The 24,107-nt window shown below is 32.0% G+C and overlaps 1 protein-coding gene across 2 annotated transcripts; it reads left to right on the top strand.

Moving 5' to 3' along the window:
- Window positions 1–435: 435 nt before the first annotated feature.
- On the top strand, window positions 436–23,888 carry LOC101900926 (O-acyltransferase like protein). Of its 2 annotated transcripts, none has more exons than XM_059131119.1 (12): window positions 436–584; window positions 14,607–14,896; window positions 14,955–15,132; window positions 15,442–15,588; window positions 18,584–18,956; window positions 19,013–19,178; window positions 19,529–19,608; window positions 22,759–22,872; window positions 22,935–23,278; window positions 23,356–23,498; window positions 23,579–23,708; window positions 23,775–23,888. In XM_059131119.1, the coding sequence occupies exons 1-12, from the start codon at window positions 476–478 to the stop codon at window positions 23,807–23,809; spliced, it is 2,109 nt and encodes a 702-aa protein (XP_058987102.1). In that variant the 5' UTR covers window positions 436–475; the 3' UTR covers window positions 23,810–23,888. The 2 variants fall into 2 exon arrangements, with proteins under 2 accessions (XP_058987102.1, XP_005189235.1); XM_005189178.4 differs by lacking the exon at window positions 436–584 and adding an exon at window positions 8,803–8,964.
- The last annotated feature ends 219 nt before the right edge of the window (window positions 23,889–24,107 follow it).

Raw genomic sequence — 24,107 nt, 5'->3', positions numbered from 1 at the left:
ATCTACGACTGCCTTAGGGGACCATTTGAAGTCGAATGAAAATACAGTTTAATCTCCCCTGCATTCACGCCAAGAATTCCCTTAATTTTTTTTCTCTGACCCGAATGACATTTTTTTTTTTTGAAGCTTGCGTCATGATTTATAGTCAATTCCAATAAAATATTTTGAAAGGTACACTTGGCTGAAATGCAATGCTTTTACTTTCATGTGACAACGACGGCGGTGTGCCATCATATTTTCTGTAACAAGTTTCCGAAAAACAAAAAAAAAAGATTCACCTTAATTGAATTGAATGCTTCTTTCAAGTTTATGCCTGAAATTCGAAGATTCTTCTTTCAGGACGACGCCTTGTTACAGTTAAACCACGACATCAGTCAGTACGATTTTGTAATCCATACAAAACGGATGGCTAAACGTTCTTTAACGGCGACGAACGAAAAGCACGATTTCGCAATAAAAACCATACAAATCTACAATGTTTGTCAGCGGAACACTTAAGTGCACTTACGCGTTATGTGCGAGCTATTTTAAAATTGTTTTTATCATTGTTTTATCAACGAAACAAGTTCGTGCAAAAGTTCAATGTTAGTATTTATTGTAAAAGTTCATAAAAATTCTTTATTTGAGACCAAAATCCAATATTTTTGTGGCATAAAATCCCTGAAAAAAAATCTTAGAAGTCCATAATTTTGTGTCAGAAAAACAATTTGGAAAATATACTACTTTAATTTTCCAAATTGTTTTTCTCGAAATCCTTGAGAAAAGCTTTAAAAAACTTTTTTTCTTTTTTTTTTCCAAGAAATTTTGGATTTAAAAAAAATATTTTTTTCGAGGGCCATCAGACCTAAAATAGACTCGTGGATTTTTGGTGAATATTCTTCCAAGGCCCATTAGTTTCAAAATAGTGGTCAAAAATCGTGAATTTTTAGTGAATATTCTTCCATGGACCATCAGACCAAAAATCATGGATTTTTAAAAAAATATTCTCTCAATGAATATTAGAAAAATAGTAGTAAATTTTTTGGAATACATTTCAAAGACCGAAAGACTATTGATTGTGAATTTTTTAAAATAGTTTTTCTCCAGTTTAATGTTGAAAAATCATGAATTTAAAAAAAAATATTGCTTCAAGGGCCACAGATGTAAAATAGTGTTTTTTTAGTGAATATTCTTCCAAGGTCAAAAAATCAGGGAATTATAAAAAATATTTGTTCAAGGCCATCAGACCAAAAATCGTAAATATTTGGAAACACATTCAAGGACCTAAAAACTACAAATTGATGATGATAATAATAATAATAATAATAATAATAATAATAATAATAATAATAATAATAATAATACTAATAATAATAATAATAATAATAATAATAATAATAATAATATTATTATTATTATTATTATTATTATTATTATTATTATTATTATTATTATTATTATTATTAATTTTATTGTTATTATTATTATTATTATTATTATTATTATTATTATTATTATTATTATTATTATTATTATTATTATTATTTAAAGTACAAAATGGTTACTACAATCAATGACAGAAAATTGTCTATGCTGTTCCAAATTTTAGTATAGCCCCCATACAACGGTACCTCTCTTTATACGACATTATTCACCGGATTTGTTTCGAATTTCGTATTTGAAGCTGGTAATCTTTAATACAGCGTATCTTATCCACCACCATGTTTTGTATAGCCCCTATGTAAAGGTTTTCATTTGAGTGGTTAAAAAATCGCGTTTTTGAAAAAATCGCGTTTTTGAAAAAATCGCGTTTTTGGTCCAATTTTCTTTTGAAATGTTTTCTTTAAAAATCAAAAATGGTCTGATGTCCTTGAGCAAATATTCTGAAAAATCCACGATTTTTGGTCTGATGTCCCTGATTAAATTTTCTTTAAAAATCCACGATTTTTTGTCTGAGGTCCTTGAGCAAATTTTCTTAAAAATCCCCGATTTTTGGTTTGATATCCTTGAGCAAATTTTCTTTAAAAATCCACAATTTTTGGTCTGATGTCCTTGAGCAAATTTTCCTAAAAATCCACAATTTTCGGTCCGATGTCCTTGAGCAAATTTTCCTTAAAAATCGACGGTTTTTGGTCTGATGTCTTTGAGTAAATTGTTAAAAAAAACTCACGATTTGTGGACTGTGTCCTTGAGCAAATTATCTTTAAAATCCACGACTTTTTGTGTGATGTCTTTGAGCAAATTTTCTTTAAAAATCCATGATTTTGAAACCAATATTGTTTAGTCTGATGGTTCTTGGTAAAATTTGCTTTAAAAATCTACTATTTGTTCACCATTTTTAGTCTTATAGCCGTTGAAAAAATATTCTGATGGTTGTCTGAATGCCTTTTGGTCCTTGCAACGTATTCCTAAAAATTCACAATCATTTTTCTAAAAGACATTCAGAAAATATTTTTTAAAAATCCATGATTTTTGGTCTGTTTCACTAAAATCGACAATTTCAGGCTTTTGAAACAATATATTTTTTTAAATCACAACTAATAGCCATTTGTTCCTTGAAATGTATTCCTAAAAATTCAGGATTATTTTTTCTAATAGTTATTGAGAAAATATTTTTTAAAAATTCATAATTTTTTGTTCAAGGACATCAGACCAAGTTCTTGAACAAATATTCTTTGAAAATCCGCAATTTTTGATCCATGGAAAATATTTACTAAAAATCCTTGATTATTTGTCGAACATTTCTTGAAAACTTTTTTTGAATGTAACATTGTTTTCTCTGCTATTCCTTGGAAAAAAATGCTTAAAAAAATATTTTTCAAAATATTTTTGAAATTCCATGGATTTTGGTCTTAAAGTCCTTGAAACAAAATTTTAATGGCTCTATGAAAAATGTTGTTTTTATAAAATCCACAATTAGTAGTTTTTAGGTCATTAAATGTAATTCTAAAAATTTACGATTATTTTTCTAAGAGTTACTGAGAGAACATTTTTTTTTAAAAAAATCACGATTATTAGTCTCATGGTCCTTGGAATAATATATTCACTAAAAATCGACTATTTTAGGTCTGATGGCACTTGAAACCATCAATGATTTTTTGACATTGACCTTGGGAAAGAATATTCACAATTAATAGTCTTTAGGTCCTTGAAATGTATTCCTAAAAATTCACGATTATTTATTTAATAGTTATTGCGGAAATATTTCGTAGAAATCCGCTATTTTTGATCTGATGTCCTTGAACAAATTTTCTTTAAAAATCCACGATATATTTCCATGAAAAGTATTTACTAAAAATCTCAAATTATTTGTCGAACACTCCTTATGGAAAAAATGTTTGAAACCAACATTGTTTGATCTTATGGTCCTTGGAAAAATATGCTTAAAAAATCAACGATTTGACCTTGATTGTGAGAAAAAAAAAATACTTTAAAAAATCCACGGTTTTTGGTCTTATAGTGCTTGAACAAAATTTTGCTGACGGTACTCAAAAAAGAAAATAATAATAATAATAATAATAATAATAATAATAATAATAATAATAATAATAATAATAATAATAATAATAATAATAATAATAATAATAATAATAATAATAATAATAATAATAATAATAATAATAATAATAATAATAATAATAATAATAATAATAATAATAATAATAATAATATTATTATATTATTATATTATTATTATTATTATTATTATTATTATTATTATTATTATTATTATTATTATTATTATTATTATTATTATTATTATTATTATTATTATTATTATTATTATTAATTTTATTGTTATTATTATTATTATTATTATTATTATTATTATTATTATTATTATTATTATTATTATTATTATTATTATTATTATTATTATTATTTTCTTTTTTTGAGTACCGTCAGCAAAATTTTGTTCAAGCACTATAAGACCAAAAACCGTGGATTTTTTAAAGTATTTTTTTTTTCTCACAATCAAGGTCAAATCGTTGATTTTATAAGCATATTTTTCCAAGGACCATAAGATCAAACAATGTTGGTTTCAAACATTTTTTCCATAAGGAGTGTTCGACAAATAATTTGAGATTTTTAGTAAATACTTTTCATGGAAATATATCGTGGATTTTTAAAGAAAATTTGTTCAAGGACATCAGATCAAAAATAGCGGATTTCTACGAAATATTTCCGCAATAACTATTAAATAAATAATCGTGAATTTTTAGGAATACATTTCAAGGACCTAAAGACTATTAATTGTGAATATTCTTTCCCAAGGTCAATGTCAAAAAATCATTGATGGTTTCAAGTGCCATCAGACCTAAAATAGTCGATTTTTAGTGAATATATTATTCCAAGGACCATGAGACTAATAATCGTGATTTTTAAAAAAAAAAAATGTTCTCTCAGTAACTCTTAGAAAAATAATCGTAAATTTTTAGAATTACATTTAATGACCTAAAAACTACTAATTGTGGATTTTATAAAAACAACATTTTTCATAGAGCCATTAAAATTTTGTTTCAAGGACTTTAAGACCAAAATCCATGGAATTTCAAAAATATTTTGAAAAATATTTTTTTAAGCATTTTTTTCCAAGGAATAGCAGAGAAAACAATGTTACATTCAAAAAAAAGTTTTCAAGAAATGTTCGACAAATAATCAAGGATTTTTAGTAAATATTTTCCATGGATCAAAAATTGCGGATTTTCAAAGAATATTTGTTCAAGAACTTGGTCTGATGTCCTTGAACAAAAAATTATGAATTTTTAAAAAATATTTTCTCAATAACTATTAGAAAAAATAATCCTGAATTTTTAGGAATACATTTCAAGGAACAAATGGCTATTAGTTGTGATTTAAAAAAATATATTGTTTCAAAAGCCTGAAATTGTCGATTTTAGTGAAACAGACCAAAAATCATGGATTTTTAAAAAATATTTTCTGAATGTCTTTTAGAAAAATGATTGTGAATTTTTAGGAATACGTTGCAAGGACCAAAAGGCATTCAGACAACCATCAGAATATTTTTTCAACGGCTATAAGACTAAAAATGGTGAACAAATAGTAGATTTTTAAAGCAAATTTTACCAAGAACCATCAGACTAAACAATATTGGTTTCAAAATCATGGATTTTTAAAGAAAATTTGCTCAAAGACATCACACAAAAAGTCGTGGATTTTAAAGATAATTTGCTCAAGGTCACAGTCCACAAATCGTGAGTTTTTTTTAACAATTTACTCAAAGACATCAGACCAAAAACCGTCGATTTTTAAGGAAAATTTGCTCAAGGACATCGGACCGAAAATTGTGGATTTTTAGGAAAATTTGCTCAAGGACATCAGACCAAAAATTGTGGATTTTTAAAGAAAATTTGCTCAAGGATATCAAACCAAAAATCGGGGATTTTTAAGAAAATTTGCTCAAGGACCTCAGACAAAAAATCGTGGATTTTTAAAGAAAATTTAATCAGGGACATCAGACCAAAAATCGTGGATTTTTCAGAATATTTGCTCAAGGACATCAGACCATTTTTGATTTTTAAAGAAAACATTTCAAAAGAAAATTGGACCCAAAAACGCGATTTTTTCAAAAACGCGATTTTTTCAAAAACGCGATTTTTTAACCACTCAAATGAAAACCTTTACATAGGGGCTATACAAAACATGGTGGTGGATAAGATACGCTGTATTAAAGATTACCAGCTTCAAATACGAAATTCGAAACAAATCCGGTGAATAATGTCGTATAAAGAGAGGTACCGTTGTATGGGGGCTATACTAAAATTTGGAACAGCATAGACAATTTTCTGTCATTGATTGTAGTAACCATTTTGTACTTTAAATACGAAATTTCATGCAATTCCGGCGTATAAGGTCGCGAAAATTCTGGAAATACCGAATATATCGGGGTAGCGTTATATAGGGTGAGATAAAAAACTGCAACAAAGTCAAGTGCCATAATATTAACATTTTTTTAATTTTATTGAATGAAAGCAAAAAATGTCGGAAATAGCATCAAACTTTAGAATAAGTTCAGATTTGTTCGAATTGGTCACCTTTGGCACGAATTAAGGCCTTCAAACGGCCAATGAAACCGTCACACGCTGCCCGGACTTTGCTCTGCGGTATTTTGGCTCATTCTCGGCGAAGCGCTTGCTTGAGGTGATCGACACTTTGGTATTTTTTAGTGTCAACCTTGCTTTCCAAATTACTCCAGACAAAATAGTCCAACGGATTGGTATCCGAAGATTTTGGTGGCCATTGTGCGCTGGAAATGAAGCGAGGAACCTCATTTTACAACCACTCTTAGGTGGCGCGTGCTGAGTGCGCTGGTGCTGCTGCGACCAAAATCTTTGCGTGCCCAGGGCTCCACTTCAACTTTCTTGCCCATATTCGACGGACCCATCTGGCAACGCCATAACATTTGACAGAGATGTCACATCGCTTAATGACATACCGCGTTTGATGCGTCAGTCCAAGCAGATTTTTACGATGAACCAATACACGTCACGCGAGCGCTCTGAAATAGTTGAAATTTACATTCAACAGAAGAAGTCAATTGTGAAAACCCAACGTGCTTTTAAAACATTACAAAATGTGAGAAGTGCGCCTTCTAAGAACACCATTAAGCGTTTATACGAAAAATGTTCGACTGGTACGGCTCTTTCTAATCCGAAGAGGCCATATAAAAGTCGACCAAGGCGATCGGCCGAGAATATCGCTGCCGTACGAGCCAGTGTTGAGAGGTCCCCAAGAACATCCCAAAAACGCCGTTCTCAGCAGTTGGGCATGGCTCGGTCCACTTTACAAAGTATTATTCGCATTGATTTGCATTTGTTCCCGTACAAAATTCAATGTACGCAAAGAATGTTGCCTGCGGACAAGCCTCGTCGATTGGAATGGGTCATGGGTCCGTCGAATATGGGCAACCCTGTACCCAATTCGGGTTTAAATTGTGACTAAAACACCATAAAACCAGTGGGTACTGTCATATGGAATCTATACCAAAACATGGACTTATATGGCCCATTTTCACTAACAAAGGTCCTGCAGGCCTAAAACATCAAAATTTATCATCCTACATCACATAGTTCGGAAGCTAGAGTGATTTCCACTGACGGACGGACAGATATCGCCAAATCGACATACTATTAATTCCTGATCAAGAATACCCATACAATCTTATCTAATTTGCGATACTATATATTTTTTTAAAGATTATTACTATTATTATTATTTTTACAAGATCGCCTAATTAAAGGTTATATATATTTTACAATCATTAAATTTCACCCAGATTATTACATTCAAGTTATGAAAAAGTTCTCCAGATAATTCTAATGACTCAGCTGACGTCAAGTCTTGCAATTACAACATCACCACCGCACTATGGGTAAAAAGCATGATTTTTTGGCATAAAGTCATTTTTTTTTTTGGTTTCATATTTTGAAATTTAACTGATTTCCTAAATGTATATACCCATATTAGAAAAAAAATGTTTAATATCAATACGGGTGGCAACCCTTTTTTGCTGGCGAGCTTTTAAAGTCAGCTGTTTGAAAGTCACTTTGTTTTGGTACAACTGGCGGTAAAGATCAGCTAAGTTCAAGTGCTTCAGATTTGACAAAATTGAAAAAAAATAAAATGTGTAATTATGGAAAACGTTAGTGCAGGTATAAAATTAAGACGAGGTGCCCTTTTTGTCATAATTGTCTGTTGTTGTAATACTGTGAAATGTTTCGTTTATGTATAGCTTTATATAAAATCTATAAATTGTAGTTGTGTTCCGTGGAGTGTAACTTGTGAATGGCAAAGCATTGCAAAAAGGTATAAATGCCAAGTTATTAACAAAAGTGTGTTAATTAAGGAGTAACTAGCCTTTTTTGTTCTATTTTGTGCCAACAGATAAACACGTGTTTGTCCATGCAGCGCTTATTGAAATTTGGAGCAGCAACAATCGCTCAGAAGATGCACTAGTAAAATATGTGGTACAGAATATCAATAATATCACTTTAAATGAAGACCAAATGCGTTTGATATCAAAACAAGTTAAAAATTTTGTTAATTATATAAAAAAGCATTTGCCAAAGTGCATCCGTAAACTAGAGCGATTTAAAACTAAACATTCAAAATGGCTTAGCAAAAGTATAATTATTGTAATGAATGAGCAGTATGTTTCTCCAAATCATAAGTCATCTTGGGGGGGGGGGGCTTAAAAAATGAATACAAACCAAATTTCATTTCAATAGCTTCATAAACAAAAAAGTTGGGTCAAATCGGCTATATAGCAGCTATATGAAATAGTTCCCCAAATCATGTGAAAATTCGTAGGTCATCTTGGGGGCATAAAAAATGCATACAAACCAAATTTCACTTCAATAGCTTCATAAACAAAAAAGTTGGGTCAAATCGGCCAGATCGGCTATATAGCAGCTATATGAAATAGTGCCCCAAATCATATGAAAATTGGTAGGTCATCTTGGAAGCATAAAAAATGCATACAAACCAAATTTCAATTCCATAGCTTTGAAATTAGAGTTTATGCCAAAATAAACGTAAAAAAACCCATAGTGCACCGCCAGCCAGCCAGCAACATATCGTCCGAACTCTGTCTACCAATTTAATAGTACCACTTGACTCCTGTGGGTATAAGCGATTGAATGACTAATTGTTACAAACACAGCAACTTAAATGTCTGTGAGTATCTGTGTATTTGAAACAACAATAGTTGTTGCGTTAATGAGAATCTAATCTCTTAATAAAGTTCTAGTTATGAATCGCAGCGGGTAGAGATTTCAGTCAGTTACATTTTTTAATTCAAATGTTTCGGTTCGTATAGTTCCGTGTAAAGTAAAAAAACAAAAAAAAACAATTGATTTTCGGAACGAGATTTGCAAAAAATGTATCCGGCATTGACAGTGAAATCCATTGTGACGTTGCTGATAATTATCAGCGTTCAAGGATATGTTGGTGGTCATGTGCAATGTTAGTGTCATTGGAAATGGAAGACTTTCGCAAGAATTGCGATAACAAGGACAAAAACAGATTGAAAAATTTATATTTCTTAAAGAATGTATTTTTGATAATTAATGGACAATAAGCCAAATTCACAAACCAAAAATTAGTGCATTTTTAAACAAATTTTTCAAGGAAATCAAATAAAAAAGATGGTGAATTTTTAACAATATTTTCTCAAGGAGTATTAGTCGTTCTTTTTATAGTCATCGGACTAAAAATCGTGGACTTTGAAGATTTTTTTCCAAGAACACCAGTCCAGCAATTATAAATTTTTGAAGACCTTTTTTCCAACGATGGTCTGGACAAAAATCGTGGATTTTTAAAGACAATGTTTTATGAGCGGTCAGGCCAAAAATAGTGGATATTAAAATAAATGTTTTCAAGTACGAGCTGACTCAATTGCGGATTTTTAAAAATATTTTCTCAAGGATAATTGTGGATTTTTAAAAATTAGTAGGTTTCAATTTTTTTTCTCAAGGATTATTTGACAAATTTTCGAGGATTTTTAGTAAATATTTTCCATGGACCAAAAATTTTGGATTTTTTAAGAAAAAAAATCAGATCGAAACCACTAAAACGTTATTATGGGGAATTTATCATCGTTTTTAAATGCTGATTATGGAATTGAAGAAAATATAATTTAAAGCCGCAAAGAACTATTATATGGTTGAATATCCTCCACTTAACCAATTTCCACAAAATCCTTCTTATTTGAGCTGATATTACTCTTTTTAAGCACAATGAACATGAAATCGGATGAAGATATATATGGGAGCTATATTCCGATCTCTATAAAAATTAGCAGAGGTATTTTTATGCTGTAACTGATAGGTGGGACCAAAAATCGTTGTTGTAAAGAGCGGGTGTAAGGGACTTAAGTACAAAGGCGGATGAAACATGAATTTTTAAAGAGCTTTTTTCCAAGGATCGTCTGGACAAAAATTGACTCAACATTTCAAGAGAGAGAGAGAAATTTAAAATTTTTAAAGAGAATGTTTCAAGGGCGGTCAGGCCAAAAATAGTGGATATTAAAAAAATGTTTTCAATGACGATCTGACTCAATTGTGGATTTTTAAAAATATTTTCTTAAAGAGTATTAGACAAATAAATGTGGATTTTTAAAAAATAGTTTCGCAAGGACATTGTTTCAAATTATCGTGGATTTTAGGTAAAAGTTTTCAAGAACCTTTTAAATACTAATTGTGGATTTTTAAAGAATATTTTTATAGGAACATTGCATCGAAAAATCTAAATAAAAAAAAAACAAGTAAGCAAAGGCTACAGTCGAGCGGGGCCGACCGTTGAATACCCTACAACACTATAATAAACGATACAGTTTATATAGGCGAGATACTCGAAAGAACTCCACAAGATATTGTGACAAATTATAAAAGAAAACCATCAGGTTTCGTTCTCTAATTTCCGAATAATAGCAACTCAAACTAATTTGCTCATTTCCAATTTATTGGTAGATGTTGCACGTAAATGGTCTTCCTAGATCTGGAACCAATATTTTCCAAAGACCTATAATCTCTCAGAAGTGACAAAAGATTAACATTTATTATTGGTTTTTGACTGAAACGCATCTAAATGAGATACAGACATTTGACTATATTCTTCAACGAAATCAGCTTTAAGAAGTGTGTCTTTCCTGTATTTGTGAATTCTCCAAAAAGTCACTGGAATGGACATTTTCGTATTTTGTCTTCAAAATTTGGGAGACTATTTCAAACATTGAATATTTTTGGATGGCCATCCAAAACTGCTTGGCTTTTGCAATGCCCAGTAACCCCCATTCAAGTGTGCGTGAGGATCGCACATTGACCTGCTGACAATTTTGCAGTTTTTAGGTCCATTTCAACCCCTAAATATATGGCGATAATCTCCAAAAAGAGTAGGCTTCTATTCTGACCCTCATCTTATCTCCATGCTAAATTTCGTAAGGATCGGGCCATAAATGCGATCTGTATATGATATCCTTATATCCTAACTACTTAGTTTTGTTAGCTGTAGAAATATTACCAAATGTTTAATTCAAAATGAAAATAAGCCAAAAATATGACAAAATTGAAAAAATATGAGAAAATTTTACAAAATCAATATTTTCATCTTTAGAGAGATATTTATATGCAATTTTTTTAGACGTTTTTTCTTTCCTGCCAAGAGGCCATTCTGAATTAATGAGAACTGTCGAAATCAGTTCAGCCGTTCTCGACATATGAGAGATTTTTCACGCATATAAACATATATATCGCAAATATTTTGATATATATCCGTTTTGTTGGATTTTAACATCAATATAAAGATCAGAAGTAACCTTGTCATGGCTTTGTGATTTCGCCGAGATTTTAAATATTCGCGGTTTAATGAAAAATTTTGAATTTTTTCAACACAAAAGATATGGTCTATTTTACTCGCTAAATATTATCCGATGACCACCCAAATTGGTAGGCTTCTTCTCGTCGATTGGTCTATAATTTCGACCTGTATAGCTACTGCAAAATCCGACATTTTTTCAGTATTTGGTCCGTTTCAACCCCTAAACATTTGGCGATCATCTCCAAAAGAAATAGGCTTCTATTCTGACCCTAACCCCACCTTCATGCGAAATTTCGTAAGGATCGGGCCATAATTGCGATCTGTAGAGTGATTACAAATTAACATGGACAGACGGACAGACGGACAGACAGACAGACGGACGGACGGACATACATAGCTAGATCGACTCAGCTCGGCGAGCTAGGAAGATCCATATACACTTTCCTATATGGGAAACCAATATTTCGAGTTGTTACATAATTTTTGGGCCAATCAAACTTATAATACCCCCAACACATAGTGTTGTAGGGTATAAAAATGTATATAAAATATATCTTCTAAGGAGTATTAGACCAAAAATTGTGGATTTTAAAAGAGCTTTTGGCGGTCTGGCCAAAAAAATAATGGATATTCAAGAAATATTTTTCGAAGGATTTTGTATTTTTTAAAATATTTTCTCAGGGAGTATAAGACTATCAATCACGGATTAAAAAATGAATGAAATGAAATGGATTAAAGAATGAATTCTCAAGGACTTTTAGAAAAAAATATCATGGATTTTATCAAATTTTTTTTCAGGGACCAACGGACCAAAAATCTTTGAGTAAAATTTACGAATTTTTCATTTATTTTTAAGGAGAATCAACCAAAAATTTTAGATTTTTAAGGATATTTCTTCAGGGACCATTAGATCAAGAAATATGATTAAAAAAAATAATATTCTTCAAAGGACCTACAGTCCAAAAACGGAGAATTTTTGACAAATATTTTTCTAAGGACCAACAGAACAAAAATCGTTGATTTACAAAAAAAAAATTCTCCAAAGCCCATCAGACCTAAAATCATAAACTTTTATCGAATATTTTTCCAAGGACACTCAGGAAAAAAATTATGGATTTTTTAAAAGTATTTTCCGGAGGTCTATGAGACTAATAATCTTAGATTTTCTTTCAAGGTCAATTAGCCCAAAATAGCGGATTTTTAAGTAGTAATTTGTCACAGATCATCAGCTCATAAGTCGCGAATTTTTATTGGATATTTTTCCAACGACCACCAGGCCAAAATTCTTGAATTTTTGAAAGAGTATTTTCCAAGGATGATCTGTCAATAAATCCTAGATTTTTAAACAGTATTTTCCAAAGGACAAGCAGACTAATAATCATGGATTTTTTAAAAATATTTTATGAATATTTTTCAAAGACCACCAGAGGACTGAAAAATCGTGATTAATAATTTTTTCCGGAGACAAAGAGGTCAAAAATCTCGAATTTTTTTCTAAAGAACATAAGACCAAAAATTATTGATTTAAAGGATATTTTTCCAAGAACTAACTGGCAAATATCGTGGATTTTTAAAAAATATTTCTCCAAAGACAACCAGGTCAGAAATCGTGAATTTTAAAAGAATATGTTCCCAAGGATCAGATGCCAAACATTTTAATTGGATATTGTCCCAAGGAACAGCAGAGCAAAAATCTAGAATTTTTCAAAAGTATTATTTTTTTGAAGTTCAAATTTCCATAAAAATAATATTTTTGAAAAATTCTCGAGATGCGTAGAATCGTATCAGACTAAAAAAACTTACATTTTCAAAGAAAATTTTCCAAGGACGATCGGGTAAAAAATTGTAGATTTTTAAGCAGTATTTCCAAGGAGCAAAAGACCAAAAATCGGGGATTTTTAAAGAGTACCCTTTTAAAGAATACCTTTTTAAAGAGTACTAAAATCATGGACTTAAAAAATGATTTTAATAAATATTTTTTAAGAACTCTTTGGTCAGAAATCATGAAATTTTAAAGAATATTTTTCGAAGCGAATTCAGTGAAAAAATCTTGAATTTTTAAAGAAAACTTTCCAAACACCATCAGATTTAAAATCCAGGATTTTTAAAGAACTTGGACAGATCAGACAAAAAATTTGGGAATTTTAAAGAGTTTTCATCCAAGAATCATCGGTCCAAAAATCTTGGATTTTTAAAGAATATTTTTCCAAAGACCATCAAATGTAAAATTGCAATTTTTATTCGAATACTTTTTTCAACGACTAACAGATCTCAAATTGTGATTTTTAAGAATATTTTCCAAAAATCGTCCATTCCAAAAATTGAGAATTTTTAAAGAATATTTTTCTAAGGACAAATATATTGGATTTTTAAACAAAAATTATCCAAAGCTCATCAGGCCTAAAATCGTGGATTTTTAAAGAATATTTTCGAAGAACGATCAGGCAAAATTTCGTAGATTTTTAAACATTTTCCCCAGTACTAACAGACCAAAAATTGTGGAATATTACATTTCGAGGTCTATTAGACCAATTACCGTGATTTTTTTAAAAATATTTTTAGGGTCACCATTCCAAAAATTGTGGAATTTTAAGAATATTTTTTTTGAGGTAAATCAGCTAAAAATCACGAATTTTTAAAGGAAACTTTCCATCAGATCCAAAAATCTTGGACTATTAAAGAATATTTTTCCAAAGACCATCAGATCACAAATTGTGATTTTTAAAAATATTTTCCAAAAATCCTCCAGTCCAAAAATAGACAATTTTTAAACATTATTTTTCTAAAGGCCATCAGAACAAAAATTGTGTATTTTTAAACAAAAATTATCCAACCCTCATCAGACCTAAAATCGTAAATTTTTATTGAATATTTTTCCAAGGAAAGTCAGTCAAAAATCATAGATTTTCAAAGAGTATTTTCTTGAGGTATTTTAGACTAATTATCGTCGATTTTTAAAAAAATATTTTTCAAAGTCCATCAGGCCAAAAATCGTTGATTTTTTAAGAAAAAAAAAAAGACCACCGGACCAAAAGTCGTAAATATTTTTGGACACCAAGTCGAAAAATTGTATTTTTTTTAAGGAAAAAATTGGGGAAAATCTTTTATTTTTAAGGATTTTTCCATGGTTATTTAAATCGAAAACCCTGACTTTTTTAAAAAAATATTTTTTTTAAGAACCGTAAGCCGTGACCATAAATCCTGTATTTTCCCAAAATATTTTTATCAAGGACTATAGGATCCAAAATCTCGAAATTGATTTCAAAATGTTGTTTTTTCCCCTTCTCTAGATTCTCGCCATGAACTGCCGCCGTTGTATACCTTTGACAACTATGATGTTTGTTTGAACAATGGCAATTCAAAATTCGACTCCACCTATTGTATGGTCTATGCTGAAGTTCAGGCAGACAACAGCTCCGAGCTGTGGCACAAAATTGTCACACATAAAGAGCATAAATTCCATTATCATCATGATCGCCTATATTTTGGGGTGTGCTTGGAAAAATGTAGGGGATATTTGGAATCGTTGGAGCATGGTAATAATACTTACAATAATGCAGGCGAAGGATTGAATGAGGAGGTGAATATTTTGAAATGCTTTTTTGAATTGTCGTTCTAATTTTCTTTTTCCCCTCTAGATTACCCAGTTCATCGAATATATCCACAAAAGGCCATTGGATATTGAAATGCGCCACAGATATGGCATGGCCATACAAAATTGCTTGAATGACGAATTCGAAAGAAAATATGACCTGCAGTTGAAGACATTTGTGGAATACTGCGAGGGACCAGCAAAGGATACAGTTGCAGAAAAAGGTAAGAGAGTGACAAGAGGAAATTACTTTTTGGAAAATTTCTTTTGGTTCTTCCTTTGGCTTGAGTTCAGAATTGAAAAAACAGACGAATTTGTTGTTTATGTTTAATTTTATTTTTCGATATTTCGACTATATTTTTTTTTTTTGAAAAAAAATTGAAACTTAACAATGTAACCATAATTAAATGGGACTTTTTTTTCTTTTTAGTTTTAAATTTAATGGCACAGCTTCTCTACCTCTCTTCTTTAAACGCATATTCTCCAACTAACTTTTCTTGTGTTTTCAAATTGCCATTTTTATTTCCTTTCAGATCCGGCTGAAATTATTCTGTATAAGTTCCTTAAAATGGTTCTCCTTTTAGTGGTTCTTTCAACCATTTACGATTTTGTGCTAAGGTCCGACCAAACTGAGGAGAATCAAACAAATGACTTCTATAAAAGTAATCTTGAACAACCAAGTAAGTATTTTTGTTTAAAAAAAAGAGAAAAGAAATAAGTTCGGCCCGACCGGGAATTTTTTAAAATAATTTATTCAAGGACTTGGATTTTTTAGAAAATATTTTTTAAAGAGGTGGATTTTTAAAAAAAAGACATTTTTTTTAGAAAATATTTTTAAGGGCGTGAATTTTTTGGAAAATGCTTCTCAAGGGCGTGCAATTTTTAGAAAAGGACGAAAAAATAAAATATTTTTTCAAGGACGTGAATTTTTTCCAAAGAACGTGGATTTTTTGTAAAGAATGTTTTTTCAAGGACGTCGAATTTTGAAGTATAACCACTGTCTTTTGAAGAGGAAGGACTGGGACCATTTTTGTTCTAAAGTCACTTGAAGCTCATGTGTCTGTTAAATACCTTTAAAAGGTAATTTCCCTATGGAACAAATTCAGAAGCACTTCTGTCTTTTGGAACTCATACAGAAGTTCTTCCTTTGTTTAAGAGCTTCAGGACGTATTGCTTCTATATTTATTTAGCTGCCTTGGATCTATCTATTCAAGCACCTGGTTCGACATAGATTTTTTCATCAATATTTTCTCAAAGATTTGGACAGGGATATATTTTTTGTAGATATTTAGTTACAAACTTCTGGAAAGATAAATATTTTTTGAAGAAACTGAATAGTGGAAGGTTTTTTGAATGTCCTCCACCATTTAGAAGTAATTTGGAAGTTTTCAAAAAAAAAAAATAAAATTCGTTAAAAATTCTGCTAAAATCTTAAAAATACCGAGTAGAGGAAGTCATAAATACGAAGACGTGGACTAGCATAGGCAACTTTTGTCATAAGCCATTACAATATTCCCATACGAAACCTGAAAAAATCCGGTGAATGATATAGCTATAATCATCAAAATACCGAATATAGGTAGTAACCCATATGGGGGGTGCTATACGAAGACCTGGTCCTGCATAAATAATTCTCTGTTATAGACTGTAGTATGTTTTATAAACTTCAAATACGAAATTTGAAGCAATTCCGTTGAATAAAGTCGCTAAAATCATCAAAATACGGAATATAGGGAGATACCGTTATATGGGGGCTATACGAAGACCTGGACCTTCATAGACGATTTTCTGTCATAGGCTGTAGTACCTTTAAGGAACTTCAAATACGATAATTGAAACAATTTCGGCGAATATTGTGCCTAAAATCGACAGAATACCGAATATAGGGAGGTACCGATATATGGGAGCTATACGAAGACCTAAACCTGCACAGACAATTTTCTGTCATGGGCTGTACTATCCATTACGAATTTCAAATACGAAATATGAAACAATTCCGGTGAATATTGTGCCTAAAATCGTCAAAATACCGAATATAGGGAGGTACCGATATATGCGGGCTACACGAAGACCTGAACCTACACAGACAATTTTCTGTCATGAGCTGTAGTATTCATTACGAATTTCGAATACAAAATATGAAACAATCCCACGAATATTGTGCCTAAAATCGTCAAAATCCCGAATATAGGGAGGTACCTTTACATGGGGGCTATACGAAGACCTGGACCTGCATAGAAGATTTTCTGTCATAGGCTGTAGTACCCATTACGAACTTCAAATACGAAATATGAAACAATTCCGGTGAATTTTGTGCCTAAAATCGTCAAAATACCGAATATAGGGAGGTACCGATATAGGGGGGCTATGCGAAGACCTGAACCTGCATAAACAATTTTCTGTCACATGATGTAGTACCTATTAGGAATTTCAAATATGAAATATGAAACAATTCCGGTGAATAATGTCGCTAAAGTCATAAAAATACGAAATATAGGGAGGTACCTTTACATGGGGGCTATACGAAGACCGGGTCCTGCATAAACAATTTTCTGTCATAGACTGTAGTACCCTTTAGGAACTTCAAATACGAAATTTGCAACAATTCCGTTGAATAAAGTCGCTAAAATCATCAAAATACGGAATATAGGGAGGTACCGTTATATGGGGGCTATACGAAGACCTGGACCTACATAGACGATTTTCTGTCATAGACTCTAGTACCTATTAGGAACTTCAAATACGAAAATTGAAACAATTTCGGTGAATTTTGTGCCTAAAATCGTCAAAATACCGAATATAGGGAGGTACCGATATATGGGGGCTATACGAAGACTTGAACCTACATAGGCAATTCTCTGTCAGAGACTGTAAAATCATCAAAATACGAAATATAGGGAGGTTCCGTTAATTGGGCTATACGAAGACCTAGACAATTTGACCATTGACAATTTTCAGTCATAGACGAAATTTGAAAAAAAAAATCCGATGATTAATGTCCCTAATATCATTAAAATACCGAAAATACCGGGTACCGTAGTATGGGCGGTATACGATATCGTGAACCTTTCAGGAGGCAAAGTGCTTCGAAAGAACTCCTTGTGTGGATTTTCAGATAATTCCATTGAAAGATTTGACTACAATCCTGAAAATACCGAATATCGGGGCTACCGTTATATGGGGGCTATATGATATCGCGGTCCATTATAGCCCATTTTCGAACTTGACCTGCCTGCATACAAAGAACTAATCTGTGCTTAAATTTCGCTTCTTACCTTAATTCGTTTTGACTCTTGCGTGATTATAACAGACGGACGGACATGACTAAATCGAATTTTACGCTGATCAAGAATATATATTTGTCAGGTCTAAAATTATTATTTCGATGAGTTGAAAACGGAATGACGAACTTAATATACCCTCCACACTATGTATGGTGGAGGGTACGAAAATAAACCTTCTGTTCAAGAACTGCAAGCATATAAAAGTTTTCACTATGATAGCCGATTTTCCCTTTACGATATCGAAAAAAATTGTAAAACTAGTAGACGTTTGGAGGTTCTGCAACAGACCAGATATCGAAAAAAGATTGTAAAATTAGTAGATTCTTGCAGGTACAGGAACATAGCAATTATTTTTTTTTTTTTTAATTGTAATTTTTTTCTCCTTCCCTAGTGTCCCGCCTGTTAACCTCATTCTCCATATGCCGCAATTACTATCGTCTCATCCAACCGTATCGCGGTGAGACTGGCAATGATTTCTCCTATTTGGACGGTTTCCGTTCCGTCTGCACCTTTATGGTATTGCATGGTCACACTTTCTATCTACAATTCCAACATATTCGTAATCCAGAATATTTTGAGAGTTTTGGCAAGACCTGGCATGGTCTGTTGGTATTGAATTCCACAACGGTTATTGAAATATTTATGGTAATGAGCGGTTTGTTGTTGTATGTCAAATTCACCGAGGGTGGCTATGTTACGCCGCAGACCAGTTGGAAGAAATGCTTGCAAACGTATCTCTTTATTGTCATAAGTCGTTTGATGAGGTGAGTTCGCAGAGTTCGAATAATGGAAATGTATGAATTGAATCTATTTTTTTAAGATTTCTACCCTCTGTCGCTTTGGTGGTATGGGTAAATGCAACAATTTTCGGTAACTTCAATGATGGCCCATTTTGGCGCCATGTCTCCGAACCAGGTCGGATTTTCAGTCGTGAAAATTGGTGGAAGAATGTATTTATGATCAACAATTTCTCCCAGAAATATACAGTAAGTCAAAATTGAAAAAACAATTGGTATGTTCTAGAACCTGCAGGAATCCACTTATTTTGCAATTTTTTTTCGATTTCATAAGGGGAAAATCGGCTATCATAGTAAAAACTTTTACATTATTGCAGTTCTGGAACAGACCAAATATTTTAGTTTTTATATCCCATGGCATAATTTGGTCTGTTCCAGTACTGCAAGAATGTACAAGTTTTTACTATGATAGCCGAATTTCCCTTTATGATATCGAAAAACAAAATCAAAAACTAGGAGATTCTTGAAGTTTCTGGAACAGCCCTATTGTTATTATTATTCAATCATGTTTCAAACTTTTGTTTATTTTTCATTTTTAGGTTAGTTCCCATACCTGGTATCTTGCGGCCGATTTTCAGTTGTTTGTCTTTTATACATTTGTACTGATATTTATTTCAAAGTAAGTAGCAACCTTTTGAAATCAGAATCCATAATTTAGAGAGTAGAGTCTCTAAATTTCTTCTTTAGATAGACGACCTCCATAGAAATGCAATATTTTGAAGTATTCTTTTGGAAACCTTCAAGAAATATTTCGTATTCAGAAGAACTTTAATAGATTTTCGCTAAATAGAAGTCCTTATACAAGTATTATATGTTTAGTATAAGTCTCGATTCGAGATGTGCAATACAATGATTTTCTCTAATATAGAGATAGATAATCTTCAAAAGGTCTTCCATAAATACACGACAAGCTACATGCCTTCAGTTACAATAATGACGTGCTACAGGGCATCTGGAAATAGAATAGCTGTCTTCCATTGAATTCCCATATTCACCTATGTAGATAAGTCCTTTCGATTATTGGACTGATGTCCTTCAGGTGAACATTTTTTGAAACCCCAGGATTATTGGACAGATATTCTTTGAAAAAAAATATTCCTTAAAAATTCACAATTATTGGACAGATGATCTTTGGAAAAAATATTTTATATAAATCTGGTATTATTGGATTGATGTTCTTTGGAAAATATTCCTTGAAAACCCAGGATTATTGCACTGATGTTCTTTGGAAATCCCAGGATAATCGGATTTGAAATTTCTTTTAAAAAATTCTCGATTATTGAGCAGAAGTTCTTTGGAAAAAATGTTCTCTAAAAAATTTAGAATTATTGGAGGTTCATTGCAAAAGTTTCCATTAAAAAAACCAGGATTATTGGCATGAAAAAGTTTTCTTTTAAAAATCCATGATCTGATGTTCTAGGGAAGAATGCTATTTACAAATCCACGATTATTTGGCTGATGGCTGATTCTTTTATATCCCAGGTTTTTTTTGGACAGATGTACTTTGGAAAAATATTCTCTGAAAATCCACGATTATTGGACAGATGTACTTTGGAAAAATATTCCTTAAAAACCTAGGATAATTGGACTTTGGAAAATAATCCTTTTAAAACCCAGGATTATTGGACTTTGGAAAATAATTCTTTTAAAATCCAGGATTATTGGAGTGATATTCTTTGGAAAACATTTTCTTTAAAAACCCACGGTTATTAGACTAATGATCTTTGGAAAAAAATTCTTTGGAAATCCACGGTTATTGAACAGATGTACTTTGGAAAAATATTCCCTAAAGACCCAGGACTATTTGACTGATGTTCTTGGAGAGAACGTTCTTTAAAGACTCACGATTATTGGAAAAAAGTTTTCCTTTAAAAATCCGCGACTATTGAACAGAAGTTCTTTGTCAAATATTCTATAAAAATCCACGATTATTGAACCGATGCTATTTCGAAAAAAAATATTTCAAAATACACGAACATTAGACTAAAGATCTCTGGAAAAATATTTTATACAAATTCACAATTATTGCTGAAATAGTCCTTAAAAAGAATTTCTTTGAAAATTTACAATTTATATTGTTGTGATAGACCTAGGAACTTATTCTCAAAAATCCACAGTTAAGGTGAGAATACATAAATGGCTTAACTAATCGGTTGGTTTCTTTGGAAAACGATAATGGAGCGTAGAGCCAAAATCGAACCGATTTGGTGGCCATTGAGCGCTGGAAATGAAGCAAGGAACCTAATTTTGTAACCATTCTTGGGTGGCGCGTGCTGAGTGTGATGGTGCTGAGTCCTGTTGGAATGTCCATGGTTTGCGCCCAAAATGTTGGCGTGCCCAATGCTTTAATACACCCTCCAGAATATTTTCGCGATAATATTCGGCATTTATTCTGACGCCACGGTCGATTAATTCGAGGGGTGAGCGACGATTGGCTGTTATAGCGGCCCACACCATCACCATGGCCGGCTTGAGGCTTGAGTTCTGGCCAACTGAAGGTGCACATTTTCAGCTGACCTCTTTGGCAAGCAACCACGATTATTTTGTTTGTTTACAAACTGCTGGACAACGAATGTTTTCTCATCGGAGAAAACCAAATTCGGCAGTTCACCATTTTCGGTCAAGAGAAGTAACTCTTTAGAGTCTATTTTCTTTCTGTTGTGGTGGCTTTACCCCGAGCTCATTTTTCAATACTGCGATATGTATAGGGGCTATACTGCGATATGTATAGGGGCTATACGAAGACGAGGACCTGCATAGACATAGGTTGTAGTAGCCATTACAAACTTCAAATACGATATTTGAAACAAATCCTGCATTTAAATTCTCTAAAATTATAAAAATTCCGAATATTGGGAGGTACCGTCATATGTGGGCTATACGAAACGTGGGCCTGCATATGTACTTTTTTGTCATAGGCTGTAGCACCTATTAAGATTTTTACATACGAAATTAACAAAAAATCCGGTGAATTATGTCCTTAATATCATAAAAATACCAAATAAAGGGTAGTGTAGGCTATATGAAGGCGTGGATCTGCATACGTGATTTTTTGTCATAGGCTGTAGTACCTATTACGAGCTTCAAATATGAAATTTGAAACAATTCCGGTGAATAATGTTGCTAAAATCATCAAAATACCGAATAGAGGGAGGTACGGTCATGTGTGGGTTATACGAAAACGTGGACCGACATGGACCATTTACGAACTTAACTTGTCTACTTGCAAAATACACTTGTGTGCAAAATGATAACCTTTAATCTCAATTCGTTCGAAAGACAGCATGATTAAAACGAACAGACGGACAGACATTGCTTAGGATTTTACCCTGATCCAGAATATATATAGTTTGTAGGGTCTATCTTGAGTATTTCGAGGAGTTACAAACGGAATGGCAAGTTAATATACCCTCCATAACCCAACAACAGGTATTTTTGTGATAGTCCTCGAAAACAGCTTCTGTAAAAAATTCACGTTGTCAGGTCCCTAACTTTTTGAACCGATTTTTCCTAAAAAAATATATTTTTAAAAATTCAGAATATTGCTGTAACAGTTCTTGATTTTTTTCAATTCACAATTTTTGCAGTGGTATCCCTTGAAGTAAAACCAGAGGAATTTCAGATATAGTAACTATTCCATTAGCTATATATAGATAGACGACAACTTTTTGCATCCTTTAAAGACCGGTTTTGTACTTACAGAAACCTAAACCATTTTCCTACTTTAACTGTCTTCTTTAATTTTCTCCATTAATTTTCTCTCTTTCAGATATCCCCAATTTAAGAAACGTATCCTCTATACATTGGCCATTTTATCGGTTGCTATACCAACACTGATTGGTTACATTTTGAAATTGGAATCAGCATTTATAATTAAACCAGAGTAAGTTCTATTATAACCATACGAATTAAATTAAAAGAATTAATATTTATCCTCTTTTGCAGGAGCTATCGTTATCAGTTTTTCATCGATTGCGATGTCTTCTACTATCTATACACACCCTCCTTTACAAATCTGGGGGGTTATCTCTTTGGCATTTGGTGTGGCGATCTCTATTTAAGCCAGCTGCGCAAGGAAGAGGTCCGACGCAAAGTCCGCGGTGTTTTGAAATACGAATTGGGTGCCTGGTTGGCATTTCCAATTGCCGCTTGTATTTGTTTTGCGGGCTCAAAAGCCATATTCCAAGAGCCTTCTATATGGACAGCATTGTATAGCGGTTTATATCGTAATCTTTGGATTGTATTTGTTTGTGGTTTCCCCCTTTTGGGTATGGCATGCCAAGGCGGAAGTAAGTTGTGATGGTTTTTTTAAACTTATTTTGGGGTACTCTAAAATTTTTCCATTTGTTTTGTTTGTTCCATTCAGTGATGGCCTATGATTTTTGCCGTTTACCCATATTCCGTGTCCTGGCCCGTCTATCGTTTCAAATGTATCTATGGCATGTTATGATTCTCCAACTGATGAATGGTTATCAGCGGGAGCCTTATTTTATGAATACCTGGTATTATGTATGTTGTCTATTTGTGCATAGCCAACATTCGGCCTTAAATCTTTTAAAATATTTCTTTATCTTTCTTCTTTCCTATAGAATGCCCAAGGCACAATTACCATCATCTTTTCCTTAGTTGTGGCATTTTTTGCTTGCCTTTTCATTGAGTATCCCTTTGCACAATTTTTCGATGCCTTACAGAGCAGGGGAGGCAAGTCAAAGGCTTCAGGTATTTTTGTGTAATTTTTGTTTTTTTTTTTTAAGAAATTAACAATAATTCCTAAATATTTTTCAGTTCCTAAACTCTCTAAGGAAGCCAAGGTTCAATAAATTCCTAAAATTAGTACTAAGTGTTATGTATTCATAAGATTTTAATTAATATAATAAATTATAGGTTTATAGCTTAAAACATGCTATTCTATTATTTCTCAGTCTGAATTTTTGTAAGGACTATAGAATCATAAAAGAAATCGGTTGGGGACATAGTCTAAAAAAAAAGGCTGTGTTATCATTTCCAGCAAGGAAATGGGTTTAATTTGGGTTTAAAATATTCTCCGTGTGACTGTTTAATGTTTTTTTTAACAATCACCTTTGGATTGGTCCAAATCTACTGGATTTTAAAGCCACC

This window comes from Musca domestica, unplaced genomic scaffold (assembly GCF_030504385.1).
Source record: "Musca domestica strain aabys unplaced genomic scaffold, Musca_domestica.polishedcontigs.V.1.1 8, whole genome shotgun sequence".
Lineage (NCBI taxonomy): Eukaryota > Metazoa > Arthropoda > Insecta > Diptera > Muscidae > Musca > Musca domestica.
The sequence above is the reverse complement of the archived record's forward strand: the minus strand, read 5'-3'. Positions and strand labels throughout refer to the sequence as shown.

Coding starts and splice junctions, on each gene's coding strand:
- LOC101900926 (XM_059131119.1), top strand. CDS start 476: ATGTTTGTCAGCGGAACACTTAAGTGCACTTACGCGTTATGTGCGAGC. Junction 14,897..14,954: donor GCGAAGGATTGAATGAGGAG/GTGAATATTTTG, acceptor TTTCCCCTCTAG/ATTACCCAGTTCATCGAATA. Junction 23,499..23,578: donor TTATGAATACCTGGTATTAT/GTATGTTGTCTA, acceptor TCTTTCCTATAG/AATGCCCAAGGCACAATTAC.